Source organism: Urocitellus parryii, chromosome 1 (assembly GCF_045843805.1).
Source record: "Urocitellus parryii isolate mUroPar1 chromosome 1, mUroPar1.hap1, whole genome shotgun sequence".
NCBI classification, from domain to species: Eukaryota; Metazoa; Chordata; class Mammalia; order Rodentia; family Sciuridae; genus Urocitellus; species Urocitellus parryii.
The window spans coordinates 275,972,596-275,990,924 of NC_135531.1; the positions used below are offsets into that span (position 1 = coordinate 275,972,596).

The 18,329-nt window shown below is 47.2% G+C and overlaps 1 protein-coding gene and 1 pseudogene across 2 annotated transcripts; both read left to right on the forward strand.

Moving 5' to 3' along the window:
• Positions 1-6,230: 6,230 nt before the first annotated feature.
• LOC113188122 (small nucleolar RNA U3) lies at positions 6,231-6,306 on the forward strand (annotated as a pseudogene).
• A 1,161-nt stretch (positions 6,307-7,467) lies between these two features.
• On the forward strand, positions 7,468-16,793 carry C1H2orf72 (chromosome 1 C2orf72 homolog). Of its 2 annotated transcripts, none has more exons than XM_026396257.2 (3): positions 7,468-8,074; positions 11,273-11,386; positions 14,744-16,793. In XM_026396257.2, exons 1-3 carry the CDS (start codon positions 7,468-7,470, stop codon positions 14,881-14,883), a joined length of 861 nt encoding a protein of 286 aa, XP_026252042.2. In that variant the 3' UTR covers positions 14,884-16,793. The 2 variants fall into 2 exon arrangements, with proteins under 2 accessions (XP_026252042.2, XP_026252043.2); XM_026396258.2 differs by having other exon boundaries at positions 11,276-11,386.
• The last annotated feature ends 1,536 nt before the right edge of the window (positions 16,794-18,329 follow it).

Here is an 18,329-nt window from a genome sequence, read left to right on the forward strand (position 1 = left end):
CGCATGCCAGGCGAGCGCGCTACCGCTTGAGCCACATCCCCAGCCCCAGGTAGGTAACTCTTGATTGGCTTAAGCCACCCAGGACCCACCATGAGTTGGGTTGTGGTCATCTTCCCTTGAAGCAAGTAGGCTGCATGAGGGAAAACAGATTATCTGAATGAAATTAGGTTATTTTCATAAGAAAAGGGAATGAGGTAGCCAACAAATGGTTACCAGCAGGTAGCCAATTGTAGCAGGAAAGCATTCACTTAGGGCCAGAAATCCAGATCCATGACATTCCCTGACTCACCTATTATGTTTTTAGTCTGATTATTTCCTCCTCCTCATAAGCTAGATACACTCTGCTAGAAGTTTGTCTTGGCATTCTATATTCCACCGAAGGAAGTCATGAGAGGCTGAAGAACTGTGTCTGTAGTGAATGCAAGATGCTAATCACCCCAGGGGCCAGCCTGTTTGCTGCTAACTGTTTGCAGCCACGCCTCTCGCTGGGCACTGCTTTGGCTACAGAAAGTAGTCTCACCCAATACCAAACCACTTCCCAGAGGCAACACAAATTGACAGCAGGTCCTCATAGGGGTAAAAAGACCTGGATCTCATTTTAGGATAATTCTGAAAGACCATCCCTGATCCAAAGCTTCTTCTGTGTTTCAAAGTGTCTATTGCCACTGTAACTAACCACCTCCAAAATTTAGTGGCTTAAAACAACAATGAAGCATTATTTCTTGTGACTCTGTGGGTTGGTGGGGCTCAACAAGGTGGTGGTTCTGCTCTGGGAGGAGGAGTTGAGGCTATTCATGCTGCTGCATTCACCTGGGAGTTTGGTAGGAGCTGGAGCACCCCAGCATGTCTCTCATCCTCCAAGGTCTCTCTCCACATTGGGACTAATTACAAATTTAATACCTCAGATCATGTATATTTCCAGCTCTTTGAAATTTGTTAACACTTGTTTTATTACCCAACTATAGTCTACTTTGGTGAATGTTCTATACATTTTTCTCTTCAGCCTGACAATCTCCACTTTTTGCAAAAAAGAACTGATTTCATTCACAGTGAATAACCATTGATTGATATGGTTGAGTTTTCTATTTGTCCCCTATGTCTCCCCCAACCCCCTTCATCCTTCTCTCTCTCATCTTGGGTGCATTGACTATGATTTGTCTTTTTTTTTTTTTTTTTTTTTTGTACTAGAGAAGTGAACTCAAGCTTTGGGCATGCTAAGAATGCACTCTACCACCAAGCCACATCCCCAGCCCTTTTCAATTTTATTTTGAGATGGCATTCAAGTGGCCCAGGAAGGCCTGGAACTTATGATCCTCCCTCCAGAGCTTTCTATAATTTGCCATTATTCCATCTATTATCTTTTAAACTAAGTCTCTTTGTGTTTCCAGTGTTTTTTCTAGAACTGAGGCAGGCGTCTTTAGTTTATCCATGTTGTTGAACTCAGGCCTGCTAGCTCATCCGCCTCCACTTCCCTTCTGTTACCTCCTACCTGCGAACTGTCTGTTCCTCACCCCGCCGTCTCTCCAGTCCTGGAATCTGTCCAGACATTCATTCATCTTATCTGATACACACTTGAGTGCCAGGATAATGCCAGAAGACGGTAGTGGTGTTAAGTAGAAGGGGAGTTGACTTCCTCCACCACCAGAAGTGAAAAGGCAATTTAAATCATTAACAAGTTACTAGGAGTTGGGCGTGCAGCTCAGTGGTAGAGTGCTTGCCTAGTATGAATGAGGCCCTGGGTGGATCCCCAGCACAAAACAAAATGAGACTAAACAAGACCAACACATGAGATGATGCCATTGCTGTAGAAAGTAGTGCCATTATAAATAGGAAGCGGAACTCCCTCTTCTTGCAAGCAGACTCAGTCAGCAAAACCCAAAAGAAACAAGCCAGACCAGTGCACAGGAAGACCACCCAGGGACAACTGCAGTCATGGAACCAGAAAAGTCAAAAAGACGCTGAGGCACAGGACCAGTTTTCTTTCTACCTTGGTGTATTGGAGGATGATTGAAGAGCATCCTGAAATGGTAAACACAGCTCCTGGGTGTGTGCATGTAAGTTTGTGCACAGAAATTGCTTTTTATAATTGCATAGAAGTTCACAGTAGTGGGGTGCTCACTGGGATGAATTATGGCTGATTGTCTACACAATAAATTCAGCTGTCTGACATGATGTCAGTCTATAGGTGTTGACATGGAAAAGTATGGAGAAAATATAAACCCAGTGACTAAACCAGATAGAAGAACACTATGTGCTATATGATTTATTTGTAGCAGTGCACTATGGGCTGTGAGGTCTGGGGGAGGCATAGAGTGACCATCTAAGTTTTGAACTATGCATATCCCAGGACTTAATCCAGCAATTGATACATAATGGGCCCTCAATAAATATTTGTTGAGCAAATACTTTGCTAAAAATCTAGAGTGCTAATAATAGTAATAACAGAAAAATGGGTGGGTTTTAAAATTGTCCCTATTCTTTTTTCCTTAAAAAAAAAAAAGGCTGAGAAGAAGATTGTGAATTACACTAAAATAAATACCTAAGTTTTATAATCAAATGGACATCCAGTTGCTGGGCCCCACTGAATCTACTAGTGACCAAGGAACTAGGGGCCAAGAAGGTTGAACTTCATTACAGATTTGTCTTCTCAATTTGCCTCCAGAACAAATTAGTGACTTTTTTTTTTAATGTTGATCTCCCCCAGGTCCATGCCCAAAGAAAGAAGAGGAGAAGAAGAAGAAGAAAAGGCTGAAAAACTCAAAATCCTTAAATTCTTATAGGATTATAACACTGCGTGAAGACGTGAATTCCTAAGCATATTTCTAGATGACATTCCACTCTCCGTACAATAAAGATAAATTCATAACGATTGCGTCAGATATCAAGTAAACACCAGATGCTTTCCCATAAAGTGGATGGAGAGGAGGAAGGAGCATTCTTGGCACCACGATCACCCCGCCTTTTTTTTTTTTAATTTTTTTTTGTAATTTTCTGTTAATTTCCTACCAGAATCTTTGCCATGTAAATAACAGAGAAAGATAAAAGTCCACTGGCCCTGGACTCCAACCTTTGCTTAACATTCCACCCCTTCTCTGATCTGTCCCTCTCCCCACCTCTGGAAAGTTGGGGATTTGTTACCTGAAAATTCAGGGGCTGAGGATGCATGTCTCAGGAGGCAGAGTGTGTTGGATTCAGATCAGCCTGGCGAGAGAGGCTAAAATGAAGGTTCTCTCACCTACAGTCTGGCTTCCCCTGCTCCTCCAAAGGTGACCTAGGTGGACTCGGTTTCCTTTCAGCTCACCTGGTAAGGCCCTCCTTGGCTCTGCCACCTTCTCAGCTTGCGCCCACAGACAAGGTTAGCAGTGTCCTGGAGGCACTGTCCCCTTCCTGTGCATAGAACCCTAAGCCTGCCACAGAAGCAGAAAGAGGCTCTGAGGACCACTAGAAACCAACGTGAAAACACAAGGGAGGGAGGCCTCCAGCACACCCTCCACCCAGTGCCAAAAAAAAAAAAAAAAAAAACCAACGGGGGAGTAGGCTAAGTGAACACCTTACACTGTGCTCTTGTCTTTGGTGGGGACTGTCACCAACCCCACCCATACCAGGCACTGGAGGAGAACACAGCTGTGACCTGGGGTTCCCAGCCCAGAACAAAGAGACCTGGCAGTCCTTCCTCCCCATTCTACGGGTCAGGGACTCCAACTGCAGCCCTCAGCTCATGAGCGAACTGTGGTCAGGAAGGAGAGCCAAGGGCCTGAGCTGGCTGGCTCTGCAGAGAATGGAGGCAGGGGTTTAATTAACCCCCTTTCCCTCTTCTTGCTATCACTGAGCACTCTGAGACTTCTTTTTCTTTTCTTTCTTTCTTTCTTTTTTGTGATGATGCTGGAGGTGAGCCCAGGGCCTTGGGCATGCCAGACGAGCACCCTGCTGCAGGGGGTGTGCCCCGATCCCTGATTTACTTATTGATGGAATAGTTCCTCTAACTGTATTTTCAAAGTGGGACTAAATATGACAAGCTTTCTGATTCTGTGTCCACCTGATAATCTAGCTAGAAATCCACATCCAGGTTTAAGGTGATTTTTCTTCAATACTTTGAAACGATTTTCAATTTTTTCTCAGATCCAATGTTGCTGTTTAGATTTGATATCAATCTGATTTTTATTCCTTCTTTAGTTCTTTACTATCAAACTGCTCAGATGCAATGTGATGGCTGGAGCTTTATCTGGCAGCTTGGGTCATGAAGATATGAGAGGAGAACAGTGACCTGGAATCAAACGTGAGTCCTCTGAGACCTAGAAAAACAAAGCTACTGAATCAACCATAAGTCACCCACTGACAAGTGTCCATGAGAAAGAGAAATTAACTAATGTTGTGCTTATGCCACAACTTAGACTCTGTTATTAGTAGCTGAAGCAAAACTTAATTCATGTGTGCTTTAAATCAGCTTTGTTTTAGGATTTCCAGAAACCTAATTATTTTTCCCAGTGAGTTCATGTTTCCCTGGATAACAGCCACCTGAGCTTCAGTCTACCTTTATTCGCTGCCTCCTGGGGAGCTCAGGGAATGGGGACAGAAGGGAATTGCCTGTGGCTTTATGATATGAACCTGCCCACCCTGAGGGCCACCTCCCATCACTACAGAAGTTCCTCTCAGAGCACTTCAGAGCACTCTCCCTGGTCACTGTTCTTTTCATGAGCTGAGTCCTGTGACTGGAATCCACGGATTCTTGAACCATGAAGTGCAGAGAAGGGACTGCCAGGTCGCATTATTCCATGCTTCTAGCCCAGCCTGACATTGTCATACCCAGCCAGCAAGGCTGTCTCTGCCTCCCAGAGCTGTGGTGGGGTAGGGGTGGGCCATGATCCCCACCAGAGACAAGAGCGCGAATGTAAGGTGTTCATTCAGCCCACTTTTCAATAGTGGGATGGAGGATGTGGGGGTTTCTCATGCTTTACCTTAGTTTCTAAGAGTCCTCATTAACCTCCCTCTTGCTTCTGCAGCATGGTGGGTGTCATGTGCACAGGGGCCGACGTCTCAAGGAGACTGCCACCTCGTCAGTCCTGCACTATTATTATTTTTTCATAACATTGATGTTAATCTTTTCCTCATGCTCTTCCTCCCTGTTCTGTTCTGAGTTGCTCTCTTTATATCAAAGAAGACATTTGGCAAACAAAGATGAGTGGGGGGAGAGAAAGGGAGAGAGAAGGGAAAGCATATGGAAATGGTAGGAGACCCTCAATGTTACACAAAATTACATATAAGAGGTTGTGAGGGGAAAGGGGGAGGGAAACAAGGGAGAGAATTGAACAACAGCAGAGGAGGTAGAGAGGGAAGATGGAAGGGGAGGAGAGGGGGGATAGTAGGGGATAGGAAAGGTAGCAGAATACAACAGTCACTAATATGCCATTATGTAAAAATGTGAGTGTGTAACCGATGTGATCCTGCAATTTGTATTTGGGGTAAAAATGGGAGTTCATAACCCAATTGAGTCAAATGTATGAAAGATGATATATCACGAGCTTTGTAATGTTTTGAACAACCAATAAAAAACAAACAAACATTGATGGCCATTTGTGTGTTTATTTGTTTACTGTCTCTCTTCCCCAACCCGCTAGAATGGCAGCATCTCAGAGGTAGAAACTTGCTGGTTCACAGTTGTCTCCCAAGCACTGCATACAGTGGATACTCAACTAATACAGGTAGAATGATTGTATCTCTAACCTGGTGGTGCTGGAACTCTATCTTGACACCAGTCTAGGGATTCTCGCTCCAAATCTGGAGCCCTGATCTCTGCTTTGAGCAGAGATTCCAAGGGAATGTAAATTAATAGCAAGGGAGGAGGAGAGAGAAAGGAAAGGCACTGAGGAATGAGAACGACAAATTATGTGTGTGTATGAATATGGCATAATGAATCCCACTATTATGTATAATTATACTCACCAATAAAATGAAAGTTAAAAAACTCAAAAGTCACATGAATGAAGACCCTGGTAAAGATACAGAACCCTCCCTTCAAACGCTGGCTAAAAGAACTGTTGGATGATTATATTTAGTGTGGGGTTGTCTTATACATGTTTGAATCTCCACCGTTTGCAAAGAGTAAGGTGTTCAAGAAAGATTTGTTTTAGGGACACACAAAACCCGTCCGGGGAAATGCTTTAGCATAATTATAAAGGGCAGGAAACAGGGAACTAGAAGAAAGAACTGAGGGTTATAGAGTGAAGGACAGGAAGACTATACTTTCAGGGATCATTTCTATAGTGTGTTACTAGAGAAGTTTCTCTGATCGTGTATAGAGTGAAGGACAGGGCTGGGTATTAACATGTTGCTGACACAAAGGGGCCTATGGTGTATTACTTTGCAATAGATGAAGAAATAAAAAGCCTTAGGCACTAGCCACACACAGCTATTTAAATTTAATTGAAATTAAATAACATGTAAAATTCTGTTGCACTGGCCTCATTTCAACTGCTCTGTAACAGCCACATGTGGCCTGTGGTCACTGCCTTGCACAGTACCGGTAACAAGTCAGTCTGATGGACAAAACTGACCTAGACCTTTAAGATGAAAGGAAATACTGTCCTGCTTTGGACCTGGCCTACCAACAGTTTCCAGGCAGATCAGAGCACCAAGGCAGTCCCACTCCCATTCCCCTAGATTTGCCCCACAGGGAGCCAGTTTGCCTCCATGCCAAGGGCCGTGATCCTAACCAGTAAGCATTTGTGGAAATAGTGGGCCCTCCAGCAGGTTTTTTTTTTTTTTGTTGTTTTGTTTTGTTTTTTTTTAAAGAAAGAGAGAGAGAGAGAGTTTTTGGTTTTCAGCGGACACAACATCTTTGTTTGTATGTGGTGCTGAAGATCGAACCCGGGCCACACGCATGCCAGGCGAGCGCGCTACGCTTGAGCCACATCCCCAGCCCTCCAGCAGGTTTTGATAGTGTTCAAAGCCCAGGAGAAGAGCTGGATGGCAGAAGTAGCCCCTGCTTCTCTTCCCTATCCCCTTATCTGCAGGCTCCACCTCCACTCCAAAGCCAACAGCGCACTGGTAGCCAGGCCCTGCCCCCAAATCATGTGGGACTCAGAAATAAATGATCTACTGCAGGTCTTAGAACAATCTTACCTTGTTTACATGATAATTTGTCTTCCGCCACCCTGAGCCTGCACCTAGTAGGTGCCCTGTAAGTATTGTTGGGTGGATGGATGGATGGTGAATGAATGAATCGAAGACACTCGTTTCCCTTAGTCGGTCAAGGCACTGCGGGAGGAGCCACCCTCAGAGGGTTGGAGGAGAAAGCCCCCTCCCTCCACTCCGCCCCCGCGGACCCGCTCTGGGCGTGGGAGCCGGAGCCGTCGCCTGCGGGCCGGGGGTCCGGCGGGGCTCGGCCCTCAGGGGCGTGTCCTCCCGTCCCGGGCGCAGCCGCCGGGATTGACGGGCTGCGGTGCTCCCGGGCCGCGGCGGCCGAGGGACATGGAGCGCGAGCTGGAGGCGCTGGAGACGCGGCCCGCGAGCCCGGCCGAGCCGCCCTTCCAGGCGCTGGTGGAGGCGGCTGGGGGCCGCGGGCAGGTGCTGCTGGTGGGCGAGCTGTGGGAGCGCGAGCAGAGCCGCGCGCTGCTGCGGGACTTCGCCACCGCCGTGTTCCCACCCGAGCCCGCCGCGGGCAAGCCGGGCAGCGCGGCGGCGGAGAGCGCCGGGCCCGGGGAGGCGTGCGGGGCGCAGAGGGCGCTGGGCACGGCGGCGCGCGCCATCCGCTCCCCGCTGGTCTTCGTGCTTTGCCGCGCGTCGTCTCTGGCCGCCAGGGAGCCGCGGCGCCGCCTGCGGGAGATGCTGCGGGACGTGCGCGGCCGGAGGCGGGCCGGCGCGGCGCTGGTCGGGGTGCTGGTGGCCGAGGCGGGGCCGGAGGACGCGGTGGCGCCCGGGCTCCGGCTGCTGGAGGCGCTGCTGCGCACAGTGTTCGGCCGCCAGGCGGGTGGCCCCGTGCAGGCAGCCGCCTACTGTCCCAGCCACCCGGAATCCAGCCTGGCTGTCCAAGCGGCCGCCTGCAGAGCCCTGCAAGCCGCGGGGCCCGGGCGACCAGGTGAGGCTTCGCCGCGGAGCAGGGCAAGGCGCGGGCGGGCGGGCGGGCAGCGTCTGGGAAGCTCCCCGGGTTGGACCCCTTTAGCACCCCCTGTTGTGCAGCTAAGTAAACTGAGGCCGAGTGCGCGGAGGTGTCTAGCAGCCGTCCCCTCAGCACTTTAGCTTTAGGGGGCGGGCCCTGGACCAGGGGTCAAGTCAGCCCTGGGAGATTTGGAGTGTTTGCCTGATGCAGGGCGCTAGGAAGGCCGAAGGGACGAGCATAAGGTAGGAAGGTGGTAGGAAGAAGGGTTGGACTGGCCAGGGTTGGTGGGGGGAGGAGGATGGGGAAAGAGGACGGAAAAGCCTTGGGACACCTGTGTGTGGAAACTGGGACTGTGGGGTGCCTGGAGCTTCCAGGACGCAGTGCAGCCAGGGATGCGTTGAGACCTCTAGGCCAGCCTGGAGGCTCGGTGGGGAAGTCCAGCGGGGTAAGAGACCGAAGGTAAGGGACTTGTGGGCCTGGAGGAGGCTGCCAGGAGCTGAAAATACTGAATTTTCTAGTGCTTCCTGGTTTCGGGCTCAGGTTGCACACCCGCTGCAGAGGGCACCTTTCCATCCTCCTGCTCTAAAGTGTAGAGAGGGGAGTGGGTTCCCCCGGCGCCCCGCCACCCGCCCCCCCAGCGGAGACAGCTGCTGTCCACAGAGGGAGCAGGCTTCAGCATCTCCCCCATCCTGGTTCACAAGGTTTTACAGGAACTCTCCAGTGTTTGGGGGTTAAAATGGGGACATTTAGTAATGCTGAGTCTGGCAAAACCGGGAGATCTTTGCAGTCAGCTCCCCACTCAGCTTGGGCAGCCCTCCAAACCCTGCAGCCTCCACCTCCTGAAGGGTTAATGAAAACTAGAGTGGTTGTGTTGTGTTTCCTGGGGTATCTGGTTGGACAGATACTGGGAGATGCCGGACATGGGGAGGGGTTGCTTTCTCTGCTGGGAGACCTGCTTCCTGTGATGTTAAAAAAGTCACAGACTCACCCGAAGTCTAGCTTGCCTGGCAAGGGCTATCCCTCTCAGCTGGGATGCACCCCAGCATCCCCACCCTCACCCACTTTCTGTTGAGGCCTCTAGGCCTCAAATTCAGCCACTAGCAAGGGAAATACCTCCGGTGGAGCCTTGTTCTAATCAATTTTTCAGCCCCTTCTTCCCTGACCTGGCCCTCTGGGGGAAAGAAGGAAATTCACACAAATTGTATGCACCCTAATGAGCTGATGCCTAGAAAATTCTCCCAGGCTTTAATCTCTTGGATTCTCACATTCCCATGGGAGCTTGCTCTGGCCTCCTAAATTTTTGTACCCAAGGCTGCTGCCTGGGCCTGAAAAGCCTTTTCTCTCCTCCTCCTCCTCTCTGCTTGGCCAGTCTCACCTCTCCATTCAAACTGGACTTCCTCCTCCAGGAAGTCCTCCCAGAAAGCTCCGCACTCCAGTTGGCAAGTGCAATGATGAAAACCCAGAACCGTTTGCCTTCCTGCTGTCTAAGCTCTTACCATGTGATTTTGTGCCCGTTCCCTGTGGGTTTAATCATGCTCGTAGTCCCCTTCCTAACACCCTGCCTGGCATACAAAATGAGATAAATGACTCTTCAACTCCTTTTAAATAAATACTTTAAAAAGTTTAATGCTTTGCAAAGGCATCATTTTATGTTAAACTCTCTTCTACTTTTTTTTTTTAAAAAAAGCAAAACACACACACACACACACACACACACACACACACACACACACTGAACAAAATGAAAGCTTTCATTACTGAATAAAGGGACTGTAGTTATGATTCATTGCCTGCCCATTTCTTTGCAGCTTTTGCAGTGGACAGTGTTATTACCCTCAGGCCAAATGGACTCACGTTGCTAAGGTTTTCCTATTGGATGCTCTGGTTTTTAAGTTTTCTGATTTCTTTCCTTACTGCCTGCAGTTAATTCTTTTTTTTTTCTTAAAGTTGCTTGCCTTGTGTCAATTCTGCTTTACACAGTTTCAGTGTCTAATCCAGCTGCCTTTGGGTTGAAAGCCTAAGGATCCCATCTTGTTAGAACTGGATATAAATTAAGAGTAAATAATCTGTGAGTAAAGACTGTAAACAGGTTTTTTTGTTTTGCCTATCTGCTGCCAGAAGTTTTTATTCTTTTTTTTTTTTTTTTTGCAGTGCCTTAAAAATGATAAGTCAGGCATGGTGGTGCATGCCTGTAATCCCAGTGGCTCAGGAGGCTGAGGCAGGAGGTTCATGAGTTCAAAGCCAGCCTCAGCAACATTGAAGCGCTAAGCAACTCAATGAGACCCTGTCTCTAATAAAATACAAAATAGGGCTGGGGATGTGGCTCAGTGGTTAGGTACCCCTGAGTTCAATCCCCAGTAACTCTGATCCCCAAAAGAATGATAGGCAAGTGCTCTACCAATGAGCTCCAACTTCCCCTTGCCTTTATTGGGGATTAAACCCAGTGACATTCTACTTCTGAGCTACTTCCCCTGTCCTTTTTATTTTCTTAATTTATATATTTGTTTATTTATTTGTTTTGCAGTACTGGAGATTGAACTTGGGGCGCTCACAACTGAGATATATCCCCAACCCTTTTTATCTTGAGACAGGTCCTCCCTAAATTGCTGAGGCTGGCTTTGAATTTGCAATCTTCCTGCCTCTGCTTCCTGAGTTGCTGGGATTACAATCTTGTGCCACCACACCTGGATCCAAATCGTTCTTAAAAAAAAAAGGAGGAAGAAGAAGGAAAAGAAAACATTTCCTGTTGACTTTATTCCAGATGCTTGGGGATCCCAGGTGATCTCCAAATAACTGGGATGGTACTTTAATTTTGCTAAGAACTAGAATCAATATTGTCTCAAATTATAATTGTTTCATATGTGATTACCAAAAAAATATTAAATCTATTTCTGTTAAGCAAGAGTTTGAACTAAAAATCAGGGAGGCATTTCTGACCTTGAGTATTCTCTTTGGTGCTTTGTCATTGTAATTAATTTCACGTTTTGTTGCTACGGTTTTCCAGCATGGTACCAATGTCATAGAGTAATTTGTGAGGATGAAATGAAATGATCACAGTTGAAACTAGGACCGGTGACAGTTGAGACTCTTGGTTTGCTGGACAGAACGTTTTCCAGTCCTTATGAAGCAGGAGCCATCTTTCTGACCTTGACCTGAGGGGCTTTGTGTTCTTCCTAGAAGAAGGAACTTGGGAGAGACCTGGCCTCCCAGGACTGCTGGCCTGTTTTACTTGGGGTCCTTGGAGCCAGAGGAAGGACCAAGATGCCATCTCCTCCAGAAGCCCAGCTCAGGGTGAGTGCTTCAGCTACCTGGACCTTCCTGAGGGCTGGGTGTGGAGACACAGGGGCCTCAAGGACAGAGCAAAAGAACATCCATGGAGCACCTGCTGCATACATGTGAGCATGGGGGGAGCCATGTGAGCTGCCTCCCCTCCAGGCAGTGGGAAGGCAGGGCTTTTGCCCCAGGAGTGTCACCTAGTGAAGGAGGCGTGAAGAGGTCTGTAATGCAGGTGAGCGACATGGGGGCCTCTGCAGTCAGGCACCCTGAGGATCCAGGGAGTGTCAGAGTGAGTAACGTGAGCCAGGAATGGAGGTCTTTCTGTAAGTAGAAATGAGAAGGTTTGGTGGGAGGACAGCCCGAGCAGAAGCTTGACAGCAGATATCAGAAAAGCCCTCGGAAGTGTCCAGGGTTGAGGTACAGAAGGAGAGTAAAGGCCTGAGGTGAAGAGGAGAGTTAGGCCACACCGGGGGCTCTGAATGTCCTTCGGGGGTAGAGGGCCACTGGTGATTTCTGAGCAGAGCTGTCAAGATGAAGGGTGGTTTAGAAAGGGGGCTGGACTGTGGGGCAGGGAGAGCACAGAGGTGGAGCCCGGCTGTCAGGGACTGCAGCAGCCCAGGAGAGACTTCTTGTGGCCTGGACCCAAGGGTCAGTGAGGGACAGGAGAGAGGGAAGGGAAAGACAATGGGCAGTCGTTTAAAATAAACTGACATTGTGTCCTTTATTTTAAAAATAGTTGATATGTCAGCCTTCTATTGCTGCAAAAGAAATTGCCACAAAAGTTAGTAGCTTCAAACTAGAAACATTAATAGGTCCCCGACTTGCTGTTAGTGGGGCGTTTGTTCTTGCTCCCACCGGGCCCCCCAACAACATCTACTCCCTTGTTTCTAATCTGAGGCCGTGTCACACAGTTGAAGGTAGTTACAGGAGTGACTAGCCATCCCCTCTGTCTCGTGAGGCTCCCTGTCCAACACCTGTCTCTGTATTCCCAGAGCCCACTCGCACCGGAGGAGGGGTTTATACAGGGGCAGCTCACTTAAAGGGCCATGATCTTGGGGCTAGCTTCAAATTTTGCCTATTGTAGTTGAAAGCTTAAAAAATATTTAAAAAAATTTTTTTAAAGGGAAATGAATGCTAAAAGTTCACTTGATCCTATCATTCAGCAGTAACAACAATCATTATTTGGGGGTAGACCATTCCATTTGTCTGTCGGTCTTTCCTTCTCTCACTCTCTTTGTACTATTTAAATTGTAATATTTACTTCTAGGTAATATCTAATCTGCAGAATGAAGTAGGTATTCAAAACAGTCAATCAGGGGCTGGGGTTGTGGCTCAGCGGTAGAGCACTCGCCTCGCTCGTGGGAGACCCTGGGTTTGATCCTCAGCACCACATAAAAATAAATAAATAAGTGAAATAAAGGTATTGTGTCCAACTACAATTCAAAATAAATAAATATTAAGAAAAAAAACAGTCAATCACAAAAATGTTAACTTTTAACTTTGAGGTCATCATTTAGCATCTGTCATGAACCTAGCAGGGAAATTAAGCAAAGGAATCATTAACAGTTGACCATAAATTTTGGATAACTTCCTTCTCTGTAGCATATAACAAATCTCATGTAGAACTCAATTTATTAAAAGGCAAATTTCACTTATGGATTATGTACTTTTATCCCACGGTATCCAAGGGGATGGGCCCCAGAACTCCACTTGAAAACCAAAATGTGTGTATGTTCAAGTCCTTTATGTAAAATGGTGTGTAATTTACATATAACCTATGTACATCCTTTTGTATGCTTTATTCACTTATTTATTTTGTGGTGCTAAGGATGGAACTCAGGGCCTCATACATGCTAAGCATATTCTCTACCATTAATTTACACACCCAGACTGCCTGCTGGATACTTTAAATCATCTCTAGATTACTTATATCCCTATAGTATTGTGAAAGCTATGTAAAATAATTGTTATACTGTGTTATTTAGGAAAATAATGACAAGAAAAAAATCTGTATTTGTTCAATACAGATAAAACTTTTTTTAATTGGTTGAATCTGTGGATGAAAAATACAGGGATATAGAGAGTCAACTGTACATACATTTTTTTTTTTTAAGAGAGAGAGAGAGTGAGAGAGAGAATTTTTTAATATTTATTTTTTAGTTTTCGGCAGACACAACATCTTTGTTTGTATGTGGTGCTGAGGATCGAACCCGGGCGCGCTACCTCTTGAGCCACATCCCCAGCCCCATGTACATACATTTATAATAAGCATGACAAATATAAGATCTTATACTTGGGCTGGGGTTGTGGCTCAGTGGTAGAGCACTTGCCTAGTGTGTGTGAGGTGCTGTGTGAGGCACTGGGTTCGATCCCCAGCACCACATAAACAAATTAAACAAATAAAATAAAGATATTGTGTCCATCTACGACTAAAGAAAAAAATTAAATTAAAAGACCTTATACTTAACATGGAATCTGTTTTTTTCGTCCATAACATATTATGGCAATAATTATGTCAGTAACATCTTTTATCTTTTTTAAGGTAGTTGTAGATTAACATGCAATTATAAGGAATAAGAGAAAGAGCTCCTGTGTACATTTTACTTAGTGTCCCCCATGATAACATCTGAAGTTTTTTTTTTTTTTTTTTTTTTTAGAGAGAGAGAGAGAGAGAGTTTTTTAATATTTATTTTTTAGTTTTTGGCAGACACAACATCTTTGTTTTTTTAGTTTTTGGCAGACACAACATCTGAAGTTTTTGTAACACAATGGAGATACTGACATGGGCGTAATCCACAGATCATATTCCGATTTCCCTAATTTACTGCACTCATTTGTGCTTTTAGTTCTATGGAGCTTCATATATCATTTCTAATGCTGAATCCCACCATATGTGTGAGCCATAGTTTTCTCTCTGAGTCCCTTTGCTGGACACTGAATCAGAATCAGGATGCTTTTAGATGCTAGGTAAGAAGCCTGGGGCTCAAAACAGCATAAGATATATAAAGGAATTCATTATCACACCTAAAGGACAGTTCAGAGGTGGAGCTGGCTTCAGAGTTGGTTGAACTCCACAAAGACTCAGGATTTTCCCTCCTCTCTTCTGGGCCATCCTCAATGTATGTTTCCTCCTTAGACTGGAAGCAAGATGGCTGCAGCAGTTCCACTAATTATTCCTAATTATTTCCTCAGGATAAAATCCTAGAAGTAGAATTGCTGGGTCAAAGGGTATGTACATTTTTAAGGTTTTTGATCTGTATTTTGTTTGGCTTTTTAAAGTAGATTCGCACTGGGGCAACTTCCTCCCTTTCAGTCCTTGCTGATCGACTTAGAAACTTTTTTTTTTGATGGGTCATTCCTTCTGTGTTCCAGAGAACTTCCAAGACTCACAGGAGGAGCTGGCACTCACCACCATATTTCCCAACGGAGACTGTGAAGACCGTGGAAGTGGACCCAAAGCCTGTGATGGAGTCGTCCACACGCCCCCTGAGCCCACTGGAGAAACCAGATGAAGGCTGGACCCTCGGACTGTCCCTGGCTCTGACCCACACCCTGAGGCCTGGTCCTTCTCACTGAGCCCCCAAGTCGACCTTGTCTGGTGGTGACTGTGAAAACCCCTCTTTTAGGGGGCTGTCACATTCCCTATTGCCAGTTCGGGAGCAGGACTTGCTAAGACAGGCAGGGCCTAGGAAAACTGTCCCTTGGGACCGGCTCTCCACTTGCCATTTGCTACTGTGATCATAGTAAGGTTATTTTAGCTCTCTGTACCTCAGTTTCTCTAAGCCAAGGAGACAGGTAGTTCTCTACTTTGAGGCTCTGCAGAACTGTGGCACCCCAGGGTGTGTGCAGCTCTGGACACCTGCAGGAGAGTGCAGCTGGAAGGAACTCTGGGCCAGATATCATCAGTTCTGGGCTGTGACTTGGGGTGTGTCATTCCATCTCTGGGACTTCTGTTTTCAAATGCATGAGGGGCTGCCAAACCACTGGCTTTTCAGCCAGGGGCCAGGCTGCCCTTCCAGGCAGCATTGGAAACCTGTGTGTTGGGGTGGGTCACTGACTGTGGGGCACCCCTGGCATTGAGTGGGAATCCTGCAATGTGCAGGGTAGTCTCCAACAGCAAAGAATTGGTTCACTCAATATGGTGACACCTTTGAGACACTGGAAGAACCAGTCCCTTTTTCCCGTCAAATTGTGGGAAGAGTCCCCCAGAGAGTGTCAGGCTTCTTGGGACCTTGGCTCTGAGAACAAGCCAAAATAAAGACCACATTGTTGCCCCGGGGGCCTGTCAGGCCAGAGCCAAGATGGTCCGTGTGTTGCAGGGCCAGGACAGAAATAGCCCTGCGTGCGGTGCCGGTGAGAAGAAAGGGCTGCTCTCTTTCTCATGTTGATATTGACTTTCTGTGCCAAGTCCTTGGAGGGTAAGAATGCTGGGAGCTGCCCACAGCACCACCCAGAGGAAGGCAGCGGGCAGGGGAGGCTCCGGTCAGCTCTAGGTCTCAGTTCCTATCCCAAGGTCAAAGCAGACGCAGCCCTGTACCTCGGTTTCTCTAAGCCAAGGAGACGGGTAGCTCTCGACTTGGAGGCTCTGCAGAACTGTGGCACCCCAGGGTGTGTGCAGCCTTTCCTCTAGTGGCCTGCGTCAGACAGGGCGATGATGTTCCCTGCAGAGCCGGCAAGGCCTATGTTCACCCTCAGGCGGCTCAGCATCCCTCTCTTGTCGACTTTGAGCGCTGGAGAAATCCGGTCTTCAGACTCCAGCGGGAGGGCAGCTCCTGATTTCCCCGGTGGGAAGCCCCCACCCCTCAGGGAAGTGGCCACGCCCATTCATTCCTGCGATTCGATTCGCTCCGCAGACACAGTCGTGCCACTACTCTTTAGCTCGCGACCTTCCAAATGCTCTGGACCTTCCAGTTGTTATTTCAGCTTTCTCTGTGATGTTGCCAAATCGTAGGACGGAAGCCTCTAGCCGAGGGGCTCTGTGATGTTAAGGAAGGGCCCTCTCTACTCTGTGCCTCAATTTCTTTTCCATAACAGGGAGCCAGGTCCTACCCCTCCCTGGCCTCGCAGGGATGGTGTGAGGTCCCACGAGACAACATCTTCCTTGGGCCTGGGTGGCAGTGACATTTTTTAATAATGCAGGGTTGTCTCCCCAGTAGATAGATCCAGCTGGCATCTTTACATAGCAGGAATTCAAGAAATTTTGATTCATTGATTTTACTTTTTTAACTGGGGAGACTGGTATATCTGAAGCTGCTATATTTTTCTATTTCCTCATTGATCTCTGTATAATAATTTTGGTTGGAATTTTATCTGGTGGTAGGGAGGGTGGTGGGGCTTGTTATCCATTAGGAATTTGTCTAAGGCAGAAGTTACAGGGTTTAAAAATCTTTTGTATTTGTTGCCAATATTTGAAACTTGGCACATTAAAAAAATCTAGTTTTCTGGGTGGATGTGGGGCATGTTTTCATTTCCTTCTCCACTTGGATGCCCTCTCCTACCTTCCCACCCACCCCATCCCCCACTGCACTTCCTTCACAGGACACCTGCCTGGTGCTGGCTCAGGTGAGCATTTGAGTTTGCAGTCTGTGGTTTAAGTGGTGTTTTATTCATTATTTTTTCATTACTTTCAGGATTTCTTTTGAATAGTTAAGAAAAAGGTCTTTGTTTCCTGAGATTTGGGTGCTTACTCTCAACTGGTAAAACAGAGCTGAGATGGATCTCTGTTTCCTTGAGACATGGCTGTGATGTGCACCATCCTTGAAGGGACAGTCTCAGTGCTGTTTCCTAGCAGACAGATTATTTGGGTGCTACCAGGGATGATCTTGATGGTGGGTCTCTTCCCTGAAGGACTTTAGAAGGCATGAAGTTTAGTGGGCCTGTGGGAAGCCAGAGACCTTGAATTAGATCAGTGGTTCCCAGGAGCCATGGGGGAGGGTCTACTAGCCAGCCCAGCGTCTGGGTTTTCTGGTACTAATCTCTAATATGGCAATAGTTTGCCGCTTCTGACTTGAATGGATAATTCCTTATATCTAATAAAACCAAACAGTACCCCACTGGTGTCGAATCAAAACGGAGTGAATCTTCCCCTTTGTTCTCATAGCGTGTTCCTCACAGGCTCTTGGGAGTAGGGAATCTGAGCAAATGGCCAAAGCCTCTCGAATTGTTGGCAGCCTGAAAGTGACCCAGTCATGGGTGACAGCCCCACAGCCCTAATGGCTGGAATTGGAAAATATGTAACAGGAAAGTAGAAGTAAATATTTAAAAAGAGATTTTTTTAAGAGATAACAGTTAGGTAGACAGTGTTTTTGCAGAGCTAAACCAGCTTCAACTGAGTCTCAGAGGAACCTCTGTAATATTCATGTCACAGTTTCTCTTCTTTCAAAGTGTTTGTCTCCAAGAGGAATCTCTCAATTGTCAAAGCAAAAAAAAACGTCAGGGTCAAGGGCTGAAGCCCTCAACCTGAGATGTAAATGAGCCACTTACTCCAGGCCAGAACCAAGGACCTAACCTCTTTGGGAAGGTTAATGACAATGTAAACTTGAAAGCTTTAAGGGCAGCACAGTAACTCTGCAGGCTTGTCGCCTGTGGTCAGGAGGTCTGGACTTTGTTCTGTTTGCATGGCAAACTCAGCCAGCATAATGAGCAAGTGGAGGAAGCTGGCTGGCTGTTTGTACCAAGGGCTGCATAAGCCCTCTGCCCTGCTTTTTTGTGTTAGTGGATCAAGAATTGGGACTGAAGTGAAATCTGGCCAGGCAGCCCTGCCACTTGTGTGGCCTTGGAGTTTGGGGGGGTGGGGCCCAGTGCAGGGTGCAGGGTGGTCAATCTGGATCCTACACACATGCTCTCAGCCTCTGAGCACTAGTCCTTTGTAAGATTATACTTAGGGCTGCCTAATTGGGAGCAGAGGCACACAGGGCCCACTGGGTCAAGCTATGGTTCAGAGGGTACCAGGAATCCC